Here is a 24080-nt window from a genome sequence, read left to right as displayed (position 1 = left end):
GAAAATAAATACTTCACAAGCACTTTTTAAAATATTTCCTGCATTGCCAGCATGAAGGAATAAGGATACAATTCTCCATTGTACTGCAACAGGCACGATTATAAATGGAAAGGCACTTTTAAAATAACAAATTCTCCGTTATGTTTCATTAGAAGCCAGCTGTTTGCTACCAGCAATGAGCACAGAAGGGGCTGTGACAGCAACGCTCCAAGTTATACTTTGTCTAAGTGTACATTGCTTACAGTGTTGGTAGTATATGCTGGTAGTGCTGACCTGTTCCATTATATGACTTTCAAACAAACTCTCTTTTACCCTTGCTGTAAAGCTAAGTACATTTTTTTTTTTCTAAGTTCGCAGTAAATAATCACCAAATCTCCATTTACAAAATTAGAACGGAGCAGAAATTCCTAACCGAGGCTTTGGGACAAACGGTCGCGAATGTTTAAATATTTGATTGGAGAAAAGCCAGATTTTGAATGTCATGGAGAGCGGCCAGTGCCAAGCATCCAGTTCTTCTCCAGGACCTGAATGCTGGAGCTGGAGCTAATTGTTTGCCCAGCCTGTCTGCTGGGCAAACAAGCTCCTGGAGGCTCGCTGCTGTGAGGCCGCTCAGATCCCCGCTCCCCAGGCTCCATGTACTTATTAGGCTCACAATGAAGGACGGCACCAGACGCTGACAAAGACGGGAAGCGCCAGGCCTGGCCAGAATGAAACCAGCACGTCGTGAGCGCTCTTGTTCCGCATGTGAACACGGAGCTTCTGTTGTGAGGGCAGAGGAGTGGCAGAAGGAGGGTGAGGTGAAGTTGAATCCCCTGTACTCCACTCGCCAGGGAAAGCTGACAGCTGACTGAGCTCTGATTAGGACCTGTCAACCTGATCCTGCAGGCAATTCTCATTTAAATAAATGGGAGCTCTGTCTGATTAGGAACAATATTGCATTATGTTGGTTCATATATTATTTGCATTTCTCTGGAATCCACAAGTTTTAACTCTGTTTAGAACTGCACTGTGCTATACATTATAAAACTAAAAAAAAAGATGCTTTCTTACCCTATTTGCAATCATGACAGGAAAAAAATATCTATAGTCTAGATAGTCTAGATAGTCTAGTCTTGTCTAATTTTGCATACTCTGTAACTGTCACAACTGAGAATAGAGTCAGCATCCCAGTAGTTAATATTATTCTAATTTGATCAGGCTTCTCAGCTACGTTCCTAACATTAGGACTTAACTCTCTTTTGAATTTCATATTCTTCCATTTTCCATATTCCATAGTAGTTTCAGGAGACTGTCAGTTTCTGTAGTACAGCCCCTGTGTCATTCAGTGAAAGACAGAACTTTTAATTTGTCTCTAATGTGCTTGAGGAGATAGCAATGAATTTTTGGAACTGATTTTCTTTTTTGTTGGAAGTGTTTGAGGAACAGAAAGCAAAAGAAGTGTGGAGCTGGAAAACAGCATCTTTTGAGGTTAAACTGTTTCTCTCTTGTAAATTTATCTGAGGAGCTGCTTGTTTCCTCATGGTGGTTAATTAATATCATAGTTTGACAGAGATCATGAAGTGTGGGAATTGAAGAGAGACTCTCAGTTTAGGAAACAAGGTCTGTCGTTTCCCTTAAGATCAGTGGTGTACCTCTTGTGCATCAGTACCCTGCTCCTTTAGGGTACCTGTGCTGAGGCAAGGGGACCCCCAGGTCTTCCTCACTCACTCAGTTTCTGGTCTTTCTGCTGAGATGATTGATAAATATGTTAAAAAGTGGTGCTGTTGGAAGATGAATTTATATTACAAGCCTTGTCTCCAAATTGCCAGCTGGCAGTAATGCTGGCTGCTGCTGCTGCCTTGGACTTGATTTGAATGCCTGACAAAAGGGGAAAGATCCATGTGCTGTCATCTGGCTCTATGAAAAAGCTCCTCTGGCTCTTTTCTAGCCCACTGAGAAAGAATTTAAAGTGGGTTCATCTTTGGATGGAGATGAAATCACAGAAGAAGGAGGGCGTTGGGGAGGCCCCTATGTTCCCTAGAAGCAGAGGACATCCTGGGGAGTTCCTGAATACTAATACACCACCTGGGAAATAAATAGGAGGAACTGGAGGACTGTGCAGCTGCGGAGCTATGGCATCACTGTGGTTACAGAGGTGTGGAGGGATGTTTGCATGGCCGGAGTGCAGAGATGTACCCAGGTGGAGCTATAACATGCATCTCACTCTTCAGAAAATACAAAGAAGATGGGAAGAAGGCTGTGCTCATTGTCAAGGAGAGCTCTAATGTGCAGGATGACTAGATATCTCTAGAGGTCCTCTACAAAGTAAATTTCTCTACAATTCCCCATGATGCATTTTCCTTGGAGGATTTCTCCTTAGCATCATAGATCCCTTGTCAGGAGCCCAGCCTACATTGCCCGTTTTCTCTTGTCACAGTTTACTCCCACTGCATTCTTCTAGGAAACATTTTTCCCTCTTGGTCACTTGCCAAAAGTAGTGATGAAACTGGAATTATGAAGACACAGCCAAGAAGACAAGTTTCTCACATCCTCTGTTGAAAAATTATTTGTGTCTGGGAATATTGATCAGGATTTAGTTCTCATTTTGTAATCTCACATTCAGTTGTTTCTCATGAGTATTGGGTTTCTAGAGGAAAACAGGGCAACCTAAGAAATGACCATAAGTGCTACGAGTGGAAGTAGGACAAGTTTTGTGATCTAGAAGTAGACATTTTAGTACTTCAAAATATTAGAAGCCCAATAATCTGTTAGAGTGCAGTCACAACAAGAATTAAAGGTGTGGATCTCATGAAGGGATGGACTGGGATAGAAGGTACTGAGAGAGAGCAGTGGGATAAACAGCTGAAACCTGTACTGACATCTCCAAGTTGCTTTACCCCTAATTGGACTTTCCTTGAAATGCCTCATGGCATTTTTTCTTCCCCAGTCCTCATGTCTTCTCTGGCCTTCTGGTCTCAGCTTTGGAGCCATTAGAAGAGGGAGCTTTTGCCCCTGCTGCCCAGAATCCTGCAATCATTCCCATGCCCAGCTACAGGCAGTAGCATTTTCTGTTGTTACAACAAATAGTAACCTGGAATAAAAATTCATTTGAAAACAGCTTTGCAAACCATTATTTGAATGAACACTACAATCAGAGCCATAGCATAAAGAAATGCCTTTTGAAATTTTGAAAGTTCGTATTCAACCTTTTTCTTAAAGCCTTTCAGAAACAACACATACCAGTCACTTTGCCTATTCAATTATATTAATTTACAGCAGATGAAAACTTATGTTCAAGGATAAAAGCAGTTAACTGTTTTATTAGATTGTGGTTTCAATGCAGTGGATAGGAAGTACATAGTTTCATGCTTAACTGCTCTGGATAGTTCCTACAGCCTCCTCATTATCTGGATGCCAAACCTGCTAGAAACTCAAAAATAGCCTTCTGGAAGCTAGAAGACTGGAAAGGAAGATAGTTGCTATCTTAATTCTGCACTTATATTTTCCAGTAATTTTGAAGGAAAAGCTCCTTTGGTGCTGAACTGGGAATGACTGCAGATTGGCAAAGGCTTTTTCATGTAGTGATTACTCTGTGGTCAGAAGACAATTTTTCCATGAGAGATTTCTCCAAGCAGCTGAACACAAACAAGCTGAAATACTCCATGGAGTTATGGAACTGGACACTGCTCCTGTCTGCCAGTAGAAGAAAGGCAATGGCACTAAGAATATTATAAAGCAAGCTATGTATGGGTAACTGTGCTGATACTTTATTTTTTCCGTCTCTGATCTTCCCACTGTAGGATATAGATCTTGAATGGAGAAAAAAAGCTGTACAAAAGAGGAAGGATGCACAGCAGTACCATAAGGGAATTTGGACCAAGTTACCTTCAGCTGAGAGGTGCAATTTGACAGAGTCTAGGGGCCCAGTGCAGTGCAGTGAGCAGCTGGAACCTTGGGAGGCAAAGAAGAGTTACTGGGATACAGCAATCAAATCAAAATCACATGTGAACTTGAATGTCTCAAGGACAAGAAGTCAGTGGCCAGGCAGTTCGTGCCAACCGTTCTAAAATGTCAGCATTGCTTGTGCCCCATGGCTCAGGGACACTTTATCTTTTCTGGGTCAGGCAGCCTGAAAATATCCCTCTGGTGCAAACAGGTGATCCAAAACCTGGCAACTCAGCTAGTCCCATGCCCTATGTATATGTCTCTGTGAACGTGCTGCAGCATAACGCTGGACTTACACACGTGGCTAACAGCAAGGGGAGACACAGATACACAGCTTGTGACATCCAGAGCTGAGGAGGAGCTGTGGGCAGTGCTAGTGAGGAGAGCAGCTGCCTCCACAGCACTCCCCAGGCAAATCCTCACTGCTAAAGGACAGCTCATTTCTCCATCACAGATATCAGTGCTGAGGTCTCCTCAAAGCAGAGGACTTTCTTATTGAAAGTCATTTTACACTGTCCCTGGAAACCTGTTTCTGTGGAAAGTTCCTATCCACCTATTTGCTGGATTGTACCAAATGTGTATATAAATATATATATATATATATATATGTATGTATGTATGTATATATATGTATGTATGTATATATATATGTATGTATGTGTATGTATGTATATATGTATATATATGTGTATCTGTGTGTCTGTGTGTGTCTATGTATATATATTAGCTGTGTCTCTCACTAGACTGCTGACACTGCACAGGAGCAAATGAAAGGACATTTTGACTTAATAGCTGGATTTCTCCAGGAGAAGAGCTGTACATTTATTTAATCTACCTACTGATAATGCATCTATAGTTAAAGCATCTACGACTGCCTGAAAATATTCGGACATAATTTTTTCCTGTTTCATCTACATTCAGAACTTCCTCTCTAACAGTGCTGACTTTGATGGTATTTTGGATTGACTTCTTTGATTGATTTTTTTATCTCACAACAACTTGTTGTCTCCAAACATATTTTGTTCTATATTACACTATATTAATACTCCCCAAAGCTAAAGTCATAATAGTATTCTTTGTTCTCACCATAATAGAACTGGCATTAAAATGTTGGCATTTCATGTGGAATGGAAACTTGAGGTTTCAGATAGATCTAATCACTTTTAATTAATCTCTTCTTTTAATATAGACTAAAACATTAGGGGGCAGGGGCTCACACCTGTTCTGTAGAATCCAGCTGTATTCTCATAAAAGCAGGAAGACATGGTTGTTTCATAAAATAATCTGAACATCCATGAAAAATTTGTTTGGAAATCAGAAAATGTACTTCTAGCCAAAATCAGTCAATAGAGATTCTGTCTCTGCTTGCTGCTCAGATAAATTTGAACTTCACATGTCATGGAGAGGAAAATGGAATACATTAACATTGATGAGTAGGGTTGGCAAGCTGTCTCAATGAGCTGTTTGGAGTGAGGAACAATGTACACAGCTACACTTACCACCCCTTTCACTTCACTGAGTGAACTTTCTTCTTATTTTTTGGGCAATCCTGTTGGACCAAATCTTACCAGCTTTTTTATTTATACCCACAATAAAGACAAAGTTTTTGAGTTTTTTTCATCTAATAAAATACAAAATTTAGTGAGGAGCTTAGAACTACAACACCTTCTAGTAGATAACCACTTACACTGTCTTTGGTAGTTGAGAGTTAGAAAGAAAAATTTTCCCATGCCAAGGAAAGGTAAGAGTTGTTTAGCTTGCATGACATATCTTTTGCAGAGTCACAAGCCAAACCACTGCTATAGATTTCCCCCCTCCTACTCACTGGGCTTTCTAATGTGAGAAATATCTTCCCATGGAAAGCAGTGGTTATACAGTCACATGGGATCCTGCCTTACTCATACTGTTGGTATCTGTTTTATGAAACAGGGCAGAGATGCCAGAGTTACCCTCAAGCTGGGATCTCTCTTGTAAGGAGCAGCAGGAGAAGTCAGGAAGGAGTAGACAGACTCCAAAAGATCCTCCCAGTCACAGGGAGTGACTTTTATTGGACTAAGCAGCAGGCAAACATCCTGCTGTGTATTATGGCCCACGTACTGCCAGGAGAACAGGGGACATAAATCTGAAGACCAAACCACCCACTCTCCCTGAAGATCCTAAAACATTTCTGTAAGACAAAGCTGTTCAGTTCTGAGCTTTAGACAAATTCCAGTCTAAGTACAACGTGCTTATCCCCAATGCTTTGCCAGCAGCAGTAGGACACTGATCCATCACTCCCTGACCTTAGCAGCAATACCAGCTCTGCTTGAGCATCTGCTCTGCCCAGCACCAACTTAGCTGAGAGCATTCCAGTGCTAAGCAGAGCATGCTTTCAGTGTTAGACTTATAAAATGCTCTGAGAATGTCACACAATGAATTGTGAGCATTTCAAAAACCCAAAGCACATCTGTCCAGAACCAGAAACATGAGGAAGGGGACTTCGTGAACCCAGATAGCTCCAGCACCATCAGGCCATGAGCAGCTTGCTCACTGCTCTGGAGAATGCCAAGAGGGAAACCACAGCTCTGGGCCCTTGGGTTGTCTCCCAGTTCACCTGAACAAGGTAGGCATTAGGCACTTGCACTGCATTTGTGCCTCAGGAGGTGGTCAGCAGCCTGAGTTATCTGTGGTTTGGTGTGCTTTATGTGCACATTAGAGTGCTGTGGATGTGAATGGGCAGGAGGATGTGCTGTACAGAGAGAGCAGAGGGGTCTATAGAGCTCACTCACATGGCAGGGAGGATGGCTTTCTACAAAGGAAGAGCTGTCTGCTGGGGCTTTAGAAGGAGGCAGAAAAGCAAGATGGTAACCTGAGATTAATGTGTGGAGCTCCTCTTTTCACTCCTAGACTGCTTTGCCTTTCTGTCACTGAGCCCAGCAGCATTTCCTTCCAAGTGTGTCCCAGTGGAGACACAGCAGGAGAGGGAGTTGAAGCAGTGTGAATTGACGACAGCCTCACCTGCAGGAGCAAACAGAGTTGTTGGTTGATGAGTGTGCTGGACATACAGATGAAATTAATCAATCTTTTTCTAAAAACCATTCCTACAAAAAAAAAAAAACCTCCCAACCAAATAACCAGCCAAGCAAACATAGATGAAATGAGAACTGAGGCCATTTGGAGAGGTTTTAGCTCTTATTTTCACTGTTCTACCATGACTCTCAAACACTGACAAGATGTTTTTTGACTCTGCTATATATTGATCTTCTGCAAAAGCTGGTGCAGACAGAAATAGAAATAAAGTTAACATCACAAAAGGAAAGTTGTAGGCCTATGCTGCTCAGGATATTAAGACTTTGGAAGCTTTATTTTGAGATTGAGAGAGGTGACTGTCCCACTCTGCCCTGCACTGGTGTAGCCACCTCAAGTCCTGTGTACAGTTTAGGGCACCACAATATGAGAAAGACTTGAAGACATTAGAGGGTGCCCAAAGGAGGACCACGAGGATGGTGAGGGGCCTTGAGGAGAAGCCATATGAGAAGTAGCTGAGGGCACTTGTTGTGTTCAGCCTGGAGGAGACTGAGGGGAGACCTCAGTGCAGTCTGTGACTTCTTGTGAGGGGAAGAGGAGGGGCAGGCACTGATCTCCTCTCTGGTAACCCAAGGGAATGGCCTGAAGCTGTGTCAGGGGAAGTTTAGGCTGGATATCAGGAAAAGGTTCATCCAGAGGGTGGCTGGGCACTGGAACAGGCTCCTCAGGAAAGTGCTCTCACTGCACCAAGCCTGACAGAGTTCAAGAAGTGTTTGGGCAGTGCCTCAGGTACATGATGTGACTCTTGGGGATGTCCTGTGCAGGGTTAAGAGTTGGACTCAATGATCCTGATGGTTCCCCTATATCTCAGCATTATTCTGTGATTCTGTGAGATCTTGTAGGCAGCTCAGGGCAGTGGGAGCCACAACAAGAACTCTTGTCTCTGTGTTCCCTGGAAAGTCTGCCCAAAATAGTGTCAACATGGAAAATTAAGACAGTCTTTATGAGGATAGCTATCCTGATGCATCTTCTATCTCTTTTTCTCTCCTGCTTCTATTGTGAGTTGTATCTACTAATCAAACCATGACTTCCATGGTGAGTTGTAAAGGTATGTGACAACAGTAAGACACATATTTCTTCCTCATACAGCCTCTAGATTTACCACCAAGTTTCCAGCCCTAACTGTGGATATAATGTGAAATAAATTTGTTTCAGGCTTCAACCAAGGCCCCTACTTTGGGCCACTCTGACTCACAGAAACCCACAGTAATGCCTACAACACCGCAGTGAGGTTTTTTTATTGTTTTCCTCTGAATTAAGGCCGCAATAATAACGGAGTGTCATGAGACCAGCACCAAACAGAAGAAATCCTGCCAAGTGAAGCTGTAGTTATGTACAGTGTGAAATCAGCAAGGAAAGGAACTGCCCAGAGACAAAAACATTTCCATGTTAAACTTATGATTTAATACTTGTGTAAGTTAAACATTAATATGGGTAAAGCAATCTTCAAAACAGAGCCAGTGCAGAGTTGATCCAAAAGTCAACAGGACAAAAGAATCTAGAGCAAAAATCTGAGCCAAACCACTGAAGCTGATAATGTCTGGCACGAAAATTCACCTCAGAGAAGAGCTTGAGGACAAAACTCCATTAAAAACACAAATCAGACCTTGCCCTTTTCTTCCTGTCTCTCTGCCTTTATTCTGACCAGCTGTAAAAGACTCATGATCTCAGAGGTCTGGGATATAATTTCCAAGAGGGCTCTCCAGGATCATGATTGCTTCTGCACTTGGGGATTCAGATTCCAGCCTGAGCTGCAGCTGACCTGGTCAACTTGGAGGCACAAGAACAGAAATCTTTAAGTGACTCTGGCCCAAATGGTATTTACTGACAGAGAGCTGGTCTTGAGCTTGCCAGCTATTAATTGTAGTTTGACAAATTATAAAGGCTTCCTGTTGTCCATCAGGGTATCCACTTCCCATTATTCTGGGCTAACAGTCTGTAAAATGAAATGGCAAACAGAGCTTCATTAAAACAAAGCAAGACACTTCCTTGGCTGGCAGGTTTGGAAGAGTAGGAACCGAGTCCCAGGGGCTGCATTTCCAGCTTCCTCTATGAATAGATATATGGGGGAAAGAAAGGACAAACCAAGCTTTCACCTCTCTGTACCTCAGTCTACACATTCATCAAGCAGGGACACACACTGCTAGTCAGAATCATCTTAGAATGTTATAGAAATGAATTACAATTTATAAAGCAGTCTGTGATGCTGGGTGGATGCAGACACCAAATTCTGATATTCCAAATTATTATTCCAGATTAGTTTTTCAAAGCTCTAAATGTTTTAATTAGCAGCCATTATTTATTAGTGATACTAGGATGTGGGTAATAAAACCAATATCAATCAATTAATTAATTTATCATCTGGCAGAGTTCAAGGGAAAATACACTACTCAGATCCAATACATCTTGGCTTGCCCAGATTCCTCTGCCCTGAATGTACATCTACAGCTGAGGCAGCTACAGAAGAAGGTAACACCCAAGTCTTCCACTGCAGAGAGACAGACAGACACCTCCAGGAGTGATTCAGATCCAGGCTGGGCTGACTCAGACTCTGAAAGTGTCTGTATCTTTCCAGGTCCTAGACTTGCTCTGTATTAGGAAGTTAAATATGTTCAAGCTCTTGGCCTGAGCCCAAACTGCACCATACAACTGCAGGAAGGAAATCTTCCTGCTCTCCTACTCAAGGTGTCTGTGTTGGGTCATGGCAGGTCCCAGGTCATGACAGGGCAGTGTTTGAACATGGCTAGTGCCCTCCACTACACCAGTGTCAAGGGCCCTTCTGACAGCATAGCAGCACTTCAAATCATACGCCCTGCAGCATTCCCTGGCTTGTTTCATTTATTAGTGGAGGTGTGCCCTTAGATGTAGGAGATAAGTTTCTGAAGCTAGCTGAAATGTGCTAGGACAACACTGCTATGTGAGGGATGGGGCTAACTCTTTCCATCCCATAGCCATGTGACAATCCTACTTGTTAGGAGATAGGGACAGACCAACATCTGAATTGTCAAGGTAAGTGTGTACAAACTAAATACTTCAAAGGAGCTCAAGAGAACCTCATACACCTCCCAGCCTCTGCACACAGCTGGAGTGTGCTGTACCTGATAGAGGTTCAAAGGATTCTGGGTACCTGGGACTTGTCCATAGCCTGACTGTGAGTCAAACCCAGGAATGCAAGTCAGGATGTCTGAGCCACAACCCCCTGCCTGAACCAGGAGACTGCAGTGCCTCACAACTATAATCTGAGCTCGTTTGATTCCACTGCTATAACTACCCCCTAATGAGGACCAGATACATCAGCCTCCACAAGGAGGCAAGGAAAAGGAGGGAGGATTTCCTCCCTAATGCCACAGAAAAAAGAGTAGTTTCTGGAATATTTACCAAGCCACTGAACCAAAACTTTGTTTTTACATTTTGGTTTTCGGAGCTTTACAGCCCCTCTTTTTACTTGATAGCTATTTCACAGCCCAAATCCTTGAGCTGTTCACTAGAAATCTGTGATTCAAAGGAAAAAATGAAACAGCCACATCTGATGTCCTAGCATCCAAAAAGCAGCTGCTAGTGGAAAATCATATGAAGTAAGAAGTATGGGAGTACTTGCATGTATGAGGCTACTGTTCTTAATCCTCAGCATTTAGAATACTGCTTCTAATTTGCCTTAAAATATTAAAAAAATAACTAAACTTTATATCCAAGTAAGAAAAACTGCATTACATTTGGCCCTTGAAGTGCTGTGATTTGATTTGAATGTAACTGTTTGGATCACATGGCCAGCAAAAGGCACATGCCTCAGAGTGGCAGCTTTTATTCTTTTGGGGCAATCAGCATCCCCTCTATGCAAAGGATTAAATCAAAACTAAATTAAATGGCATACTACAGAGAAGGCTGGCTGTGTACTTTTCAATATGGACAAAGCAATCCTTCTCCTCACTGGTAAAAATTCATGCTAGTGCAGAGACCCAGCACAAAGCCTAGACACCACTTAACATCCTGCTGAGGGTTTAAGTGTTGGCTACGCTCTGTGCTAAGCCTCAAAAATGGAAGGAATATCACCCACAAGAAAGAACACAGACAAACTGCATTTAGATTTTGCCTGGGTCTGATTCTGTATTTCCAAGCCCTTTTTAGGTGGGAATTTGTAGTCAACATGAGATATAGGATGTGATTTTACATTTCACCTCATACCTGAAACCTGCCTTTGTAATGAAAGGGTCATACAGATACATTATCCAGGATAATATTTCTTCAATGTAAATGGACACTGCACATAAAATATCTGCAGACCATCACCCATCAAAGACAGTGTCACTCACTTGAAGGAAATGGTGTGACATGAGTCATTTTGGCTCAGGGTCTCTCATAGGGACTGCAAAATCCATGTCTTCATTCCCACACTAAGAAGCATTGTGCCTGTACCATGGCCATGCAAACTGATCTGTGCATGCAATTCCCTTGGGATCTTGCTACAGACACTACTGGGACTCCAGCTGAGTTGCCAACACTGGTTCTTCATTCAGGTATCACTTTATTTTTTCCTATAATGGCTATGTTTTTGTCCCAGATTCTGCCCTCAGGAAAGAGGGTGCAGATGATGTTTGTGGCTATTCTGAACTTCCCATAATCGATTGGTATTTCCAGCCAGGGCAATCCTGTGGGTTGGCTGCTGTAAGAATGGGTGACAGGGTTTGCCCATGGTGTCATTTCTACACAGATGCTTCAGCCCCCTCTTCTACAGTTGCTGCTTCTCCTGGACCTTCACAAAAGGAAACTCAGCTGGAAGTTTAAACTCCCAAACTCATCACACCACAGGCATGTTTGGAAGAAGATACCAAGTTGAATCCTGGAGGTAAGAGAAGGGATACAGGAGGCAAGCTATGATTTATGTGCATGGGGGAGATTAAATGTCCTTGTTTAGATAGGTTTAAATAAGGAAGCAAGAGAAAATTTTAAGTGGAGATCAGTTGCAGAATTGACTGCAAAAATCGTGACAAACACAGCTAAGATGTATATTTCCCACAAGTATATTAGGCAGTAAAACTACCTTAGAAGATAAATCCACATTTCTTTCAATGTACCATCCCAGGTGTGAGGCAGAACAGCTTCACACAGCAGGGCCAGTGCACTCAGGCTCCCTAACCTCAATGGAGCTCTGGGCAGAAGCCAGCTGTCAGCTTCCAGCTCCAGGCTTTTCCCTGTTTGTATCAGAGAATGAGCCAAGGAAATCAGAGGGCATGAGAGGTATTTTCACATTTCCCCCATAGATTTTACTACATATACAACAGTTTGTGGCAGTTAGCACCACCATATAGCAGAATGGAGAAGAGGGCTGTTATGTCCAGTATTCTCTTCCCAAAAACCTGCAGCAGCAGGTGCTGCTAGGGAGGATACCAGAAACTCTGTGTAATCAGATCCCGGAAGAATTTAATACTTTATCAGTTCCAAAAATCTGATTTTGGCTGGGGATTTTTCCCATTCCTCTGGATATTCTCACTGGCTATATAAATGCATTGGCCTTTCCAAGAATCCTGCTAAACTCTTGGTATTAATGGCTGTGTCTAGACCACTAAATTAAACAGGTCCACAACACCACTTCTGACACTGCTCCATGCTTGTCTATGTTGTTTCATGGCTCTTTGAGATGGATTAGAATCAGCCTGCAGAAAATACATACGTGTTGGCACAGTGTAGAGAACAGCACATTCTTGGGACCATTCCCAAAAGGTAGGCTGGGTGTGGCCACCCTGGTTTTAGGGGTAAAAGCGTTCAGTTAGGTGGGTATGAATCATAACGTGCCTCTGGCTTTATGCCAGGCAGCAGTCACTGGTCTGTCGCATTTAGTACTACAGCTGCAGCCAGTGGGACTTCTAGATAACAAGCTCCATGGACCAGTTAAGCACACTGGGAAAAGCATCACTAGGTAGCTTTTGAAGAAATCTCATGGTATGTACGTAGTAGCCTGATCACTTCCAGGGGAAGAAGACAACATTTCCACCAAGGACTTGGTGCTGTGTCAAAGTACATGCTGTGCAATGAGGGTTTTGCCACACTTTTCAAACGTTATCAGCAATCCAAGATTAAACATGTACAAAGAAGGCTTAGCACTGTCCCTCCCAAATACCTCCCATCCCTGTGGGCTTGTTCAAGGCTTGTTCAAATCAGCTTGCCTTAAATCTGATCAGTCATCTTCAAGACAAACACAAAAATCTTCTAACCTGAGGTGCTTATACACGAGTATCCAAATTGCAGAGTTTGGATTGCCTCGGCCAGCTGCCACCCTGAACAGCACTGTTCAAACTGGCAGCACACAGGTATTTCACAGGGGCAGGGAACACCTCTTTGGGTGCCACAAGACTCCTCAGCCTGGTCCTGCAGTCCACTCTGAACCCAGCTTGAAATGTCTGCATCATAACCACACTTGCACATACTTTTCTAAGAACAGAAGGAAATTGTCCACAAGCTCTCTGTTGACCTTAGTAACACAAATACAAAAACATTTGCAGTCAAGTTAAGTAGCAGAAAATGTCTCCTCAACAGTATTGAGTAACCCTCCTTGAGGAGGGGAGTGTCTGTAGAGTCAGTGGGAATTCATACTGATGTCTCAGAGGATTTGGGAGTACCAAGGACGAGGCACACCAAAAAAGGCATAAGTAAATATTTAACTGAAGACTGCAAGAACTTTCCCTTTTAGGTAAATCACTCTCCATGTCTGAGTCCACCCCAAGGTGAAAAGGGCAGAGGGCAATTAAGTGGGCATCACTCAAGTAATTCCAGAAAAAAAGAGTATTGCTTATGGGTAAATCATTAACCCAGAGTGAAAAATCAGCAGTTTGAAAAAGAATTGGGGAATGGGTGACACTGTCTTATACAGAGATGAGAAGTGGATGTTCCATTAACCACATCTGACTTGAAGCAGTCTGCTCCCTCTGGCATGTGGCCCTGCAAGCACTTTTCACCAAGAGATAGAGATAGGTGTGTTTGGAAGAAAAGTTCCTAAGAGATACATCCAAATCCTGCTCCTCAGGAAATGCCAGTAAATTTTTCCTCCTGAAATCAGTGCAAATCCAGTTTGCACTGAAACATGCATCCATTTCCATCCATCCATGGAATTATTTTGGGTTTCTCTGTTGCATCCAAGTCCAGGCCTCAACAAAGTGGATGCATGCACCCAGTAGAAGAAATAGGAAGCCTGATAGAGAGATCCATGCCTTACCTTGATTCAGCAACAATCAAGGTGAGCAGTGTGTTGTGTGGCCCTCTGGAAAATCAGTGTTTTGTTTCACTCATCTATTAGGATGGCTTAGGAAAAGCATCTGTGACTTTTATTTATTCACCCTTGCTGGAGAGTGTGGTTAATACGGTAGGTACATAGTTCTTCCCAAAAGAGTAGGATGGTGATAAATCAAGACTCCAAAAAACCAAAATGTGAAAAGGCTAAAAGATGTATTTCTAAAACTTAAGCACCACTGAAATCAATTGCTGCCTTTGATAGGAACAAGAGTTTATCTTCTAGAGACATATTTCCTTTTAAAGAATTTCAGATGGCAAAAAAAATCTTATTTTTCCACTGATGGTTTTAAAGTTTCATAAATGGCACTTTTACAAGGACTTATTTCACTACAGTGGAAAACTCTTCCTCTTCACTTTAACATTGTGCAAACTCATTCTGGCTGAAAGGGTGGTCATTTTTTATGTTGGATAGTTCTTATGACAAACAACTAAAATATGCATCTGGAGCTCTTGGGCTTGTGGGACTTAAATCATTAAAATATTTTTACGGGGAAAAAATTATGAGTACAAGATGGAAAACTACACTTTTGCTCTGAGGGAAAGTTCATTCAAGTGTACAGTATTCAGGGCACACAGAGCCATTATTTAAGCATACATATGCCTCAGATACACTACTTGCATGTACATTTCCCATATATCTGTGAGTGTGCTTGTGTGTGCAATGTTTACTTGGCCACATTTACCTTACTTGTGGCATTTGTCCACATTTACTTTTTTATCATCAGCCCAGTTTGAACTGAAACCCATTGGTTTTCGAATGTGTAAGGATCAAACTCCTTAGATAGGTAGAAGAATGATAGAGCCTTTTTCACACCAGAAAGTGCCATGAAAACACAAATTTTTATTCAGCCATGAGAAAGATTACTACTGGACATCCTGCAGCTTTGGTCCTTCCCTAAACTGAGGAAAAATGCAATGATGATTTTTTAAACTAGCTCTGCATAATAAATTGAATGAACATGTTAAAGACCTAGTGACACTTAGATGCTTTCTTGGCTTTGTCCCCTACACTTTTACTAGTCCCTTACTAACAGAGTGGGTGAGTGATCTCACCATACACCAGCAATGCCAATGACTGCTTGCTTGGGATGGAGCATCCAGGGTTCATGAATGTTGGGAAATATCTGCTAGAATGGCTTATCTGAACTCAAACATCTGCAGCACAGAAAAAAAGGGAGGTTCCTACACTACTCAGTGCACAGACCCTAAAGGGAAAGGTTAGCAGTCTCTAACTCCTCCTCTGCCTAAGAGGTTTATGATTTATTTACATAGAGTGTTTTATAGTACATGAAGGGTGCCTTCTGCGGGGATGCTGTGCTCCAGGATGGTTTGGATGGATGGAGAAGAGAGATCTCTGAAGGCTGCTCTTAGAATATCAGGTTTATTAGAGAGGATGAAAGGCCCTGCTTGGAGACACCAGACACGACACGTGGCAGGCCCTAGGGAGTGGGGAAAGGGAGAGGCAAGGGGTAGAGGGAGACAAGAGGATGCTCCAGGAGAGGGTGGAAGTTCCAAGTGAGCATCTGGCCCCTCGGAGACCCCTTATCAGGGGGCTTCAAGGTGGGCTGGAACAAGACTTGGGCCAATGGGGTCACAGACACCTGATGCTTCAGGGGAGGGTTACAGGTGTGGAATGAGCCATACATTTTGGGGGTTGAGATGGAACAGTCCATTTGACTTTTGGACCTATCTGTAAGTAAGGGCATTGTTCAACCAGTAGGGGGGATTGTTTTCATCCTGGCTGTACTATTGTAAATCTTTTGCCAGGCAATCATCTTTATTCATCTTCCCCAACACCTTGTCATCTGGGCTTGGATTAAAAAAATCCTGTAGCTATTGGTATGCAACTCAGCCCTCTCTCTTTTTCCCAGGGCAGTTTGATAATATTCATATTTCTTTTTGATACATGTCCAAGAAAGGAAAAATAACAAGTTTTTAGTGTGTCTTATAAGGAAAGTCCATGAAATATATGGGGAAACCACTGACTGCAGACTATCAGTGCCAAAACCATGGAAATTTATATGACTATGTGAATAAAGCAATGTGAATACTGTGACTTTGCCATCTGTCCCAGAACATGCACCTCAGGTTTGTTTTAAGCCTGTCTGGGTTAACAATCAACATGCATTTGCTGAAACTCCTCTCACAATGCCTTGGAAGAGATCCACCTTCATCTTGGGGTTAGTTCATACATTTTGGCTGACAGATATGAAAGGTGAAGTTGTTTTATGTTGGTGTGTACAGCTGATGGGCAGTGATTCATCAAGCTGTAGTAACACAGCCCTCTTGTTGCATTCCTGCACTCTGGTTTGGATGCCTGAAATGGCAACCTATTTTCCTTCCCAAACCCCAAAGTTCAATGGCTCAGGGGCTGTTCTACAGCATGAAACCAAGAACTTTAGCTTCTGTGCAAGGATGCCCTGATGATAAAGCCCTTAGTACTACCATTATCTAAGTCTGTCCTTCCCTTCTCCTTCTCTTTGCCTACCTATAGGATGAAGCTGCTAGATATATCTCAATTGGCTGGTCTTTGTCCACTTACTTGCACTGGCTCTCTGTATAAGCACTTCCAAAGCCCTACTCCTCTTTAAGGTGTTTCTACTGCATTCATCAAGACAATATGTAAAAACTTGCTTTCTGTACCTTTACCTGTCTTTTTTTTTTCCCTCTTCATGCCTTCTTCCAGGCATGTGGCACCATCCTGTTGTTGCCATACCCTTTCTCAACAGGTATCACAAGCATTTCTCTAGAAATAGTCTCGGGCTCAGTGTGTGGTTTCATGATGTATTCAAAAAGTGAAGTTGAAGTCAGGAAACAGTAAGAAGGAGCAAGGCATGGAGAAAAGCAGAAGTGAGGAAAATAACCAATCACTTTCAGCAGTTATGACAAAAGGTAGCCTATGCTGCACCAAGCTGTTTGCCTCTGTGGAAATCATATCTTAGGGTTTAAACCATGCCATGGACCTTGCTCTTTAGAAGTAGGTGGTACAGGAACCCAGGAAAGCATCTGTTAAAATGCAGACTCAGTTACCTGCTGGTCCCTTTACCCCGAAGTCTCTCAGAACAGATGTTGCCTTCAAGCTATAGTTACTTAAAATTTCACTGCATGAATGAACATGTGGCTCAGAGAAAGCAGCCACTGAAACATAGGAGAGACCCTGTTAGCTGCTGGTTTCATGGAACTCTCTGACTCAGAGTTCAGATTCCATCTGGGAAGAGTTGGTGGCCTGGGCAAGCGTGGGTAGATTTACACCAAGAGATTAATCATAGGCCTGTTTTAGAATGACTTCTAGTCTTTGGAAGAGGTGCAGTCACTATTAATTTTTTTTTTCTTCAATGAGCTAAAAAAAGTTATTTTCTTAATTCTTATCTGACATAGCAAAATCTTCAAGTGCATAAATAAGGCAACTGGCTTCTGCCAAGTTTATCTTACCAAGTAAAAAAAACAGCCCATTTGTGAACTGAATGTATTAAAGCAGAATTTTCTATAGTGTGTTTTTTTTTTTTTTTTAAGAGATGGTAAACTGGTCCAGATAATATGATTTATCATTTTCCCATGCATGTTCCTGATGAGTGTACTCTGTCAAGGCTAGCTGAAACTCTGATAAGGGATGGAGTTTCCTCTGGTTCCTATGGATAATTATTGTGCTTCTTGCATGACAGTGAATTTTGTTATTACTTATTTTGTATTATTCACCACTGATCTATATATTAATCCTTATTCCATTTTCCAGTAATACATTGTGCAATAAAACATCTGGCATTTGGAACTTGTTCTCCCATCCCTTCCCTGCAGGTAAAGGTGAGCACATTGCAGCATGTTCCAGTGGGAGCTGGGACTGAGTATATTCAGGTTTTTGGGTAATTTTTATTTTCTTATAAATTCTAATAATCCCATGGATTTAAATGATTCTATGTCTGTGCATCTTTTTGTTTCACTCTATGAGATAATACCAGTTTAACTCTTCTGCCTTTTGGACATTTGTGACATTCAGGCCTTGTTCAGTCAGTGGGAGAAGTGCAGCATCTGCAACCAGCAAACAGGGGTGGCTGTGGCTGCTGGGGCTCCTCAGACCATGCCCAGGGTCCAGCTCCACCACAGCTTCCTACATGGTCATGGAAAAACCACTGTGTAATGGGAAGGGATAGCATCCTTCTCCCACATGCTGCCTTACACACCATAAGAGAACCACACCACACTTAATTGCCAGTCTTATCTCAGGCTGGCAATTTGAGTAAGGTTATCCTCAGAGCAGGACAGCAGCAGTGTGTTTTGATACGAGGTTCACTCTTCTTGGGACTCTCTTCCCTTTTCTTGTCATCAGCTGCATCTTTCAGTTGCCATTCCTGATCCCAACATTTCTTCCCAGCACTCCTCCCCTCCTTGCGTAGAGATCCATTATGAGGTTGTGGCTCTGCTTCAGGAAATTATTCCCATGTGAGTTTTGTGTCAGAGTCTCAGAGAAATCCTCTGGCTTTCCCAGATGACACACACATAGCTGACACACTCAAGAGCGAAGCAAGCTCTGCCAGCAGAACTCACAGATGCAAGGCCAGGTCACTTACACTGTGCCCGTGTTTTTATCTCCATGTCGGGGAGATTAGAGCCTGTCCCAGTGACAAAGTAATCAGGTGCCCACATCTCAAACAGCTTTGCAGAGTAAACAAAAAGGCCTTTTTCCATCTTGATTGTTTCTTGATGTTGGCCTTCTTACACCCATAAAAACAGGTGTGATCTCTCTTGCTGTATCTCTGCCAGAACTGCCGGCAGCAGCACCCATCTCTAAGAGTTGTTTTTCCGGATGTAGCCTGTCAAGATGGAAGGAATGAGTCAGTGTCATGCAGAGCAAGAACAACACAATTAACACCTATTTCATGTGTGTTCCTGCCTCTTTTTGTTGAGGGTCTTGAAATGTTGGTGTTTTCAGCACTACCATTCCTGGGTGTCCTAGCTGTGCAGCAGTGCTGATGGGATCCATACACAACACATCCTGAGGTGCAGACTCTCCCTGTAGGATAGGAAAATTCTTCTTGTTGGCACCTCTTCAAAGGTGCAACAACTTCCCAGCCCCAGCTTCAGAAGACGACTAAAACTGGCTGTGGGAGAGAGCCCATGACAGCCTCCTGCTGCTGCCACAGGTTTGTTTTTAGAAGCTGAACGCTGGTGTCCTGCCAAGCTGGATACCTGGCAGTGGGAACGCAGATGTGATCCTGCCTGGGGCGATGTTTATGCACTACAAGCTATTTCCTATAGGTGGAGTGAGTTACTTAATGCTCTGTGGTGGTTCTTCCCATTTGCAGGGTTATTTGGTAGGTGCAGCATCACTCAGGGAAGTCTGACAAATTCATTTCAAAACAAGTTTTTGACATATAATAATAATAAGTTAAAAATGGTCTCCAGCCTTCAGAGAATGGAAGAAAAATTTCCTGTCAAAGAAAGTTCTGAAGACAGTGAGATTGTTACAAGATTAATTAATAGAAGTTTAAAACAGTATTTCAGCTGTTTCTAATTACTCATCATCTCCCTCCAGTATCCCAGGGACTCAGGATGGGCAGACTGTGGTCTCAACTTTGTTATTTGGAGGGGAAAAAAAAATCCTTACTTTCCAGGCTTTCAGCACTCTAAGAATCTTCTCTTCCTTTAAAGCTTGTCTCAAAACTCACTCACTGGCAAAGCCGTTGCTCCTACCCTCTGTTAACATCCAAAATCTCTCACTTGACAAGAACATTCTCTACCTGATGCTGAAGAGTCCCTGCTATTGTATGTTGCAGATTAAATGCCTTGTGTTTAGGCCTGTGAATATGTTCTTGAGGGGTTAATTGTGATGTGGGTTCACAGAGCATCCGGTAACTGCTGGAGCATCCCAGTAACCGCTGGAGCATACTTCATGGTCTCTGTGGTCTGATCCAGGGAGCTTGTTGCCTGGCGCCAGGGGATCAAGCGTGCAAAGGGCTGTTTCCACAAAGGAGCTGAGGTTTTGTAAGTTCATGGCTAGTGAACCTTCCCATCAGATGTTGATGCGACTGCATCCTGTTAGTGTGCTCCACAGGATAAGTCTCAAATATTCAAGTAGGACTCTTATCAGACAAATAAAATAATAGTTATAACTACCCAGAGACATCTAATGTTCTGGAATTAGCCTTAAAAATGAGTCATTTATAAACAAGACTGTGTTTTGAAACTAACCTTTGACACAGAGAAGTGACTACGATGTAATTTTTCTGGGTGTGGATATAAATTACCAGATCTGGCTTGGTTCTTACAGACCACTGAGTGTCTACAGAAACATCATTCCCATATAGAATGATACAATGGTTTTGGATTGGGCTGTTAAAGATCATCTAACTTCAAACTCCCTGCCATGATCCAGCTACTGTGAGATACCTCTGCCCGAATCAAGGTGCAAACAAGACCATATGTGGAAGTCAATAATACAATTTTATTTAACAATAAATGTGAGTTAGAGAGAGAGAAAGAAATAGAAGAGCAAGAAGAAAAAGAGAGAGAGGGGTCAAGCAGCAGATAGTCTCAACCCATGGATGCAGCAGCATCCTGTCCTGTTCATCCTTCACCCTGAATTTCTTGGTGGAGGAGGCCCCGAGGTCATTCAAAACTCTTCACTCTTTATACATTTTAAACAAACAAAGGAATCAATGCTCATTGCCTACACAGCTCTCTTATTCTATTGGTTAAATTAGTCCCTAAAATCTAATGCTAATTAGTCCACATGTTCTGTCTTTCTTTGTTTTCGAGTTCAGTCAGTTTCTTGGGTTGCTGGTATGTGAATTAAGGGTCACAATCTCCCCCTGCCAGAACAACCTTTTACCCTACCTGACCTGATTTCAGCTGAGTTGGTTTTCCAAGTGGGCCATAAATTCTGCATTATTTGTGTCCATTATCAGTGATAAGTTCTTCTCCCCCAGCTTTGTTAACTTTCCCCTAGGTCTGAGACAACAGTAACACCCAAATCAATAGTACCACCTTTATCTTATCTCAGGTTCCTGTTGTGGTGGCTTAATTTGCAGTCCAGGTTCCAGGTATATTCAGGGGGTTTTGGTGATCATTTGTGGTCACAGATGCTATCTGTCCCATAACTTGGGAGTGATCTTTGTCTGACCAGTGATATGCATACAAGCAGTTACTTCTTTATAAAGCTTACTATAGTGTAAATTTTTGTCTGGATGCGTTACCCAGGATGTGCTAACCAGATCTCACCTCCACCAGGACTGGAGTTAGTGCCATCCTGTCGCTCCCTTCTATACTTACCTCATTGCAAAGTCCTTCTGTGACCTTCACAGTGTTTGAGACAGGCAACTCCGGTCTGTAAGTCTTTACACATAGGCAGGGACCCTTTCATTTCACCGAGTTGCTCAAAATCCCATCTGGCCTGGCTTTGAACACTTCCAGGGTGTGACATCCACAATTCTCTGGGCTACCTGTGCCTCACCAACCTCACAGTAATGAATTTACTCCCAATATCTAATCTAAACTTGCCCTCACTCAGCTTAAAACCATTCCCCCTTATCCTGTCACTACATGCCCTTGTAGAAAGTTCCTCTACAGCTTTTTTGTGGTGCCTTTCCTGAGGTATGGTTCATGGCAAGCTAAACAAAGGTACATGGACAGGTAATGGCCAATGTTTATTGGAATGAGAAAAGAGAAGCTGAAAAGGCTCTTAACAAATCATAACAAACAATTAGATTTTTTATTAATCTTGCTTGCTATTTTCTGTATGCAGGTTTTGCCGATGATCCTCAAGCTGAGCCAAAATATGTATCATGAATTATTCGAACCTTGCTCAGAACAGTTTTATATGTTTGCATCCGTGCCTGTAAAAACTCTCATAACCCATATCTGAATGTTGCCATGTGTATTTGCCACATTGTAAAAGTATCTAACGTCATTCACCTCTGGGGGTTACAGGCAGCACTGTTTAATGACAGGGACTGAATGTGCTGCCCTTGATCACAATGGGCCATGCCCTAAGCAATCTGTTAAATAGATGTTATACCACCAACAATGGCCCTAGATTAATCAAAAAAGAAAAAGAGAAGCTGCAACATAACAAGCTTCCACACAAAACGAAATTTGAAGCCCTGTCTGCAGCAGGAATGTACCTTCTCGTTACAATCCCTACATCAGCCCCTTTGCTACCACCGTGCTTGGTGCAATGCACCAGTTTAGAATCACCTCGTGTTACCGCGTGCAGCTTCACCAGTTTCTTGTTTAGTGCCACAAGAATTATTTCTATTTGCATTTACTGCACTTGCAATCAGAAGACCTATGGCACTCAGCATTGCAACAGTTTGGCAGAAAAAAGGATTATAGCTGAGAACCTACTGAAAGATGGCTTCGCTCTTAGGCCACTATAATGAACAGGTGAAACTCCCCTGCTTTGACATGCACTTCCCATGTGAGCCTAAAAAAAAGACCCTCTTCAGTTATGGTGCTGGTCATCTTCTGAAAAATGGGAATCACAGGAGACTGGAGCAAGAACTATGTGTCAGAAATGGGAAGCATTTTGACACGATAGTTACAGAGAGCTCCCCAGAAGGAACACATAGTTAATGTAAACAGGACCATTTTGTGCCTCAAGTTGTTTGGTAACAAACCCTGGAACAAGATACTGTGAGAAATAGAGCCAAGTTCAATGTATATTTAATTTCTCACTGCTGTTTTGTTTGGCAGCTGCTCTGGTGATCAATACTCTGTGGAGCAGGATTGTCACTCCCTCCTAAGACTCATTAGAGTAATGCATGACTCTGCAATCCTCCCAGAACGTCGTGTGCTGCATAGCTTATTAGCAGTTACACAAGTTCCTTACCTTTGCCTCTCCAGAGTTAAAGCTGAAATACATTTTCTCCTGATAAAGGTCAGGGAAGCAGTTTATATGCAGACATTGTTATTACAGTCTTCAGGGGATTTGAACAGGTCGGACCAGATAATCCTTGAGGTCCCTGCCAATCTGATATTTCACGGTTAAAACAAAGTTTAAATTTATTTGTTTGGATGGAAACTTACTGATATACTGTTAGTTTTTGTTCTTAGTTATGCAATTAAGTGTAAAACGTGGGTAATTAATCTGTGCATTGCAGATTGGATCATAAGAGGAGTAGATATGGTAGTACTCGACTATTGAAACTTGATCAATTGTTATAATGGTGGAAAAAAACATGTTAAGAAAGAGAATTAGAGTTAACAGGACTAATGAGGGCTTACCTCATTCCCTCCAAGCTTCTCTCTGCAGTAGCTCAAATGGAGACCATTACAGTTTTCTTTCCAGGGCTCTTGCTTCTCAGCTAAGGTAAAGTCATTCTGTTGTTCCAAAATAGGATATCAAGGTCAAACTGAATGTCACAAACCAAGTACGATATCAGAGTGCCACTGTCCACATTAATTTTGTGAATTCTGTGATTCAGGAGATTATTAGGTTCTCAATAGCCCAGCTCCAGCTCCAGTTCCAGTTTGCCTGCCAGCTCTTCCTACACCTGCCGCTACTTTTTGTGCCAAGCTGTTCCAACTTGCAGGTGGGCAGATGGTCAGGAGGGGCATCTCATCTCCTTTCCATCGATTTTACGCCTCCTTCATATACTTCACTCTTTTGTAACTACGTGACTTGAAACTAGTTGTTTTGGCATTCAATAGAGCTATGTAATCCTGTGGGTTCTATAAAATTTTTTCTTTCCTCCGTTCCTCCTGATTGCATAAAACCACTTTCTGCAATCTTCCATAAGTCAGGGAGCAAGGTTGTAAAGGACAACAGTAATTTCTGACATTTCTTTATAGACCATAATACACAGAGCACC

The 24080-nt window shown here is 42.4% G+C and overlaps 1 protein-coding gene across 1 annotated transcript in view; it reads right to left on the bottom strand.

Annotated features, from left to right (window-relative positions):
- PRSS23 (serine protease 23) overlaps nucleotides 1-23744 on the bottom strand; it is a 40001-nt gene extending 16257 nt beyond the window's left edge. The window contains exon 1 of the mRNA XM_021545030.2: nucleotides 23494-23744. Coding sequence (XP_021400705.1) covers nucleotides 23494-23498 — 5 coding nt within the window. The 5' untranslated portion in view covers nucleotides 23499-23744. The remainder of the gene's footprint in view (nucleotides 1-23493) is intronic.
- Nucleotides 23745-24080: the final 336 nt, after the last annotated feature.

Source organism: Lonchura striata, chromosome 2, assembly GCF_046129695.1.
Source record: "Lonchura striata isolate bLonStr1 chromosome 2, bLonStr1.mat, whole genome shotgun sequence".
Taxonomy (NCBI): Eukaryota; Metazoa; Chordata; class Aves; order Passeriformes; family Estrildidae; genus Lonchura; species Lonchura striata.
The sequence above is the reverse complement of the archived record's forward strand: the minus strand, read 5'-3'. Positions and strand labels throughout refer to the sequence as shown.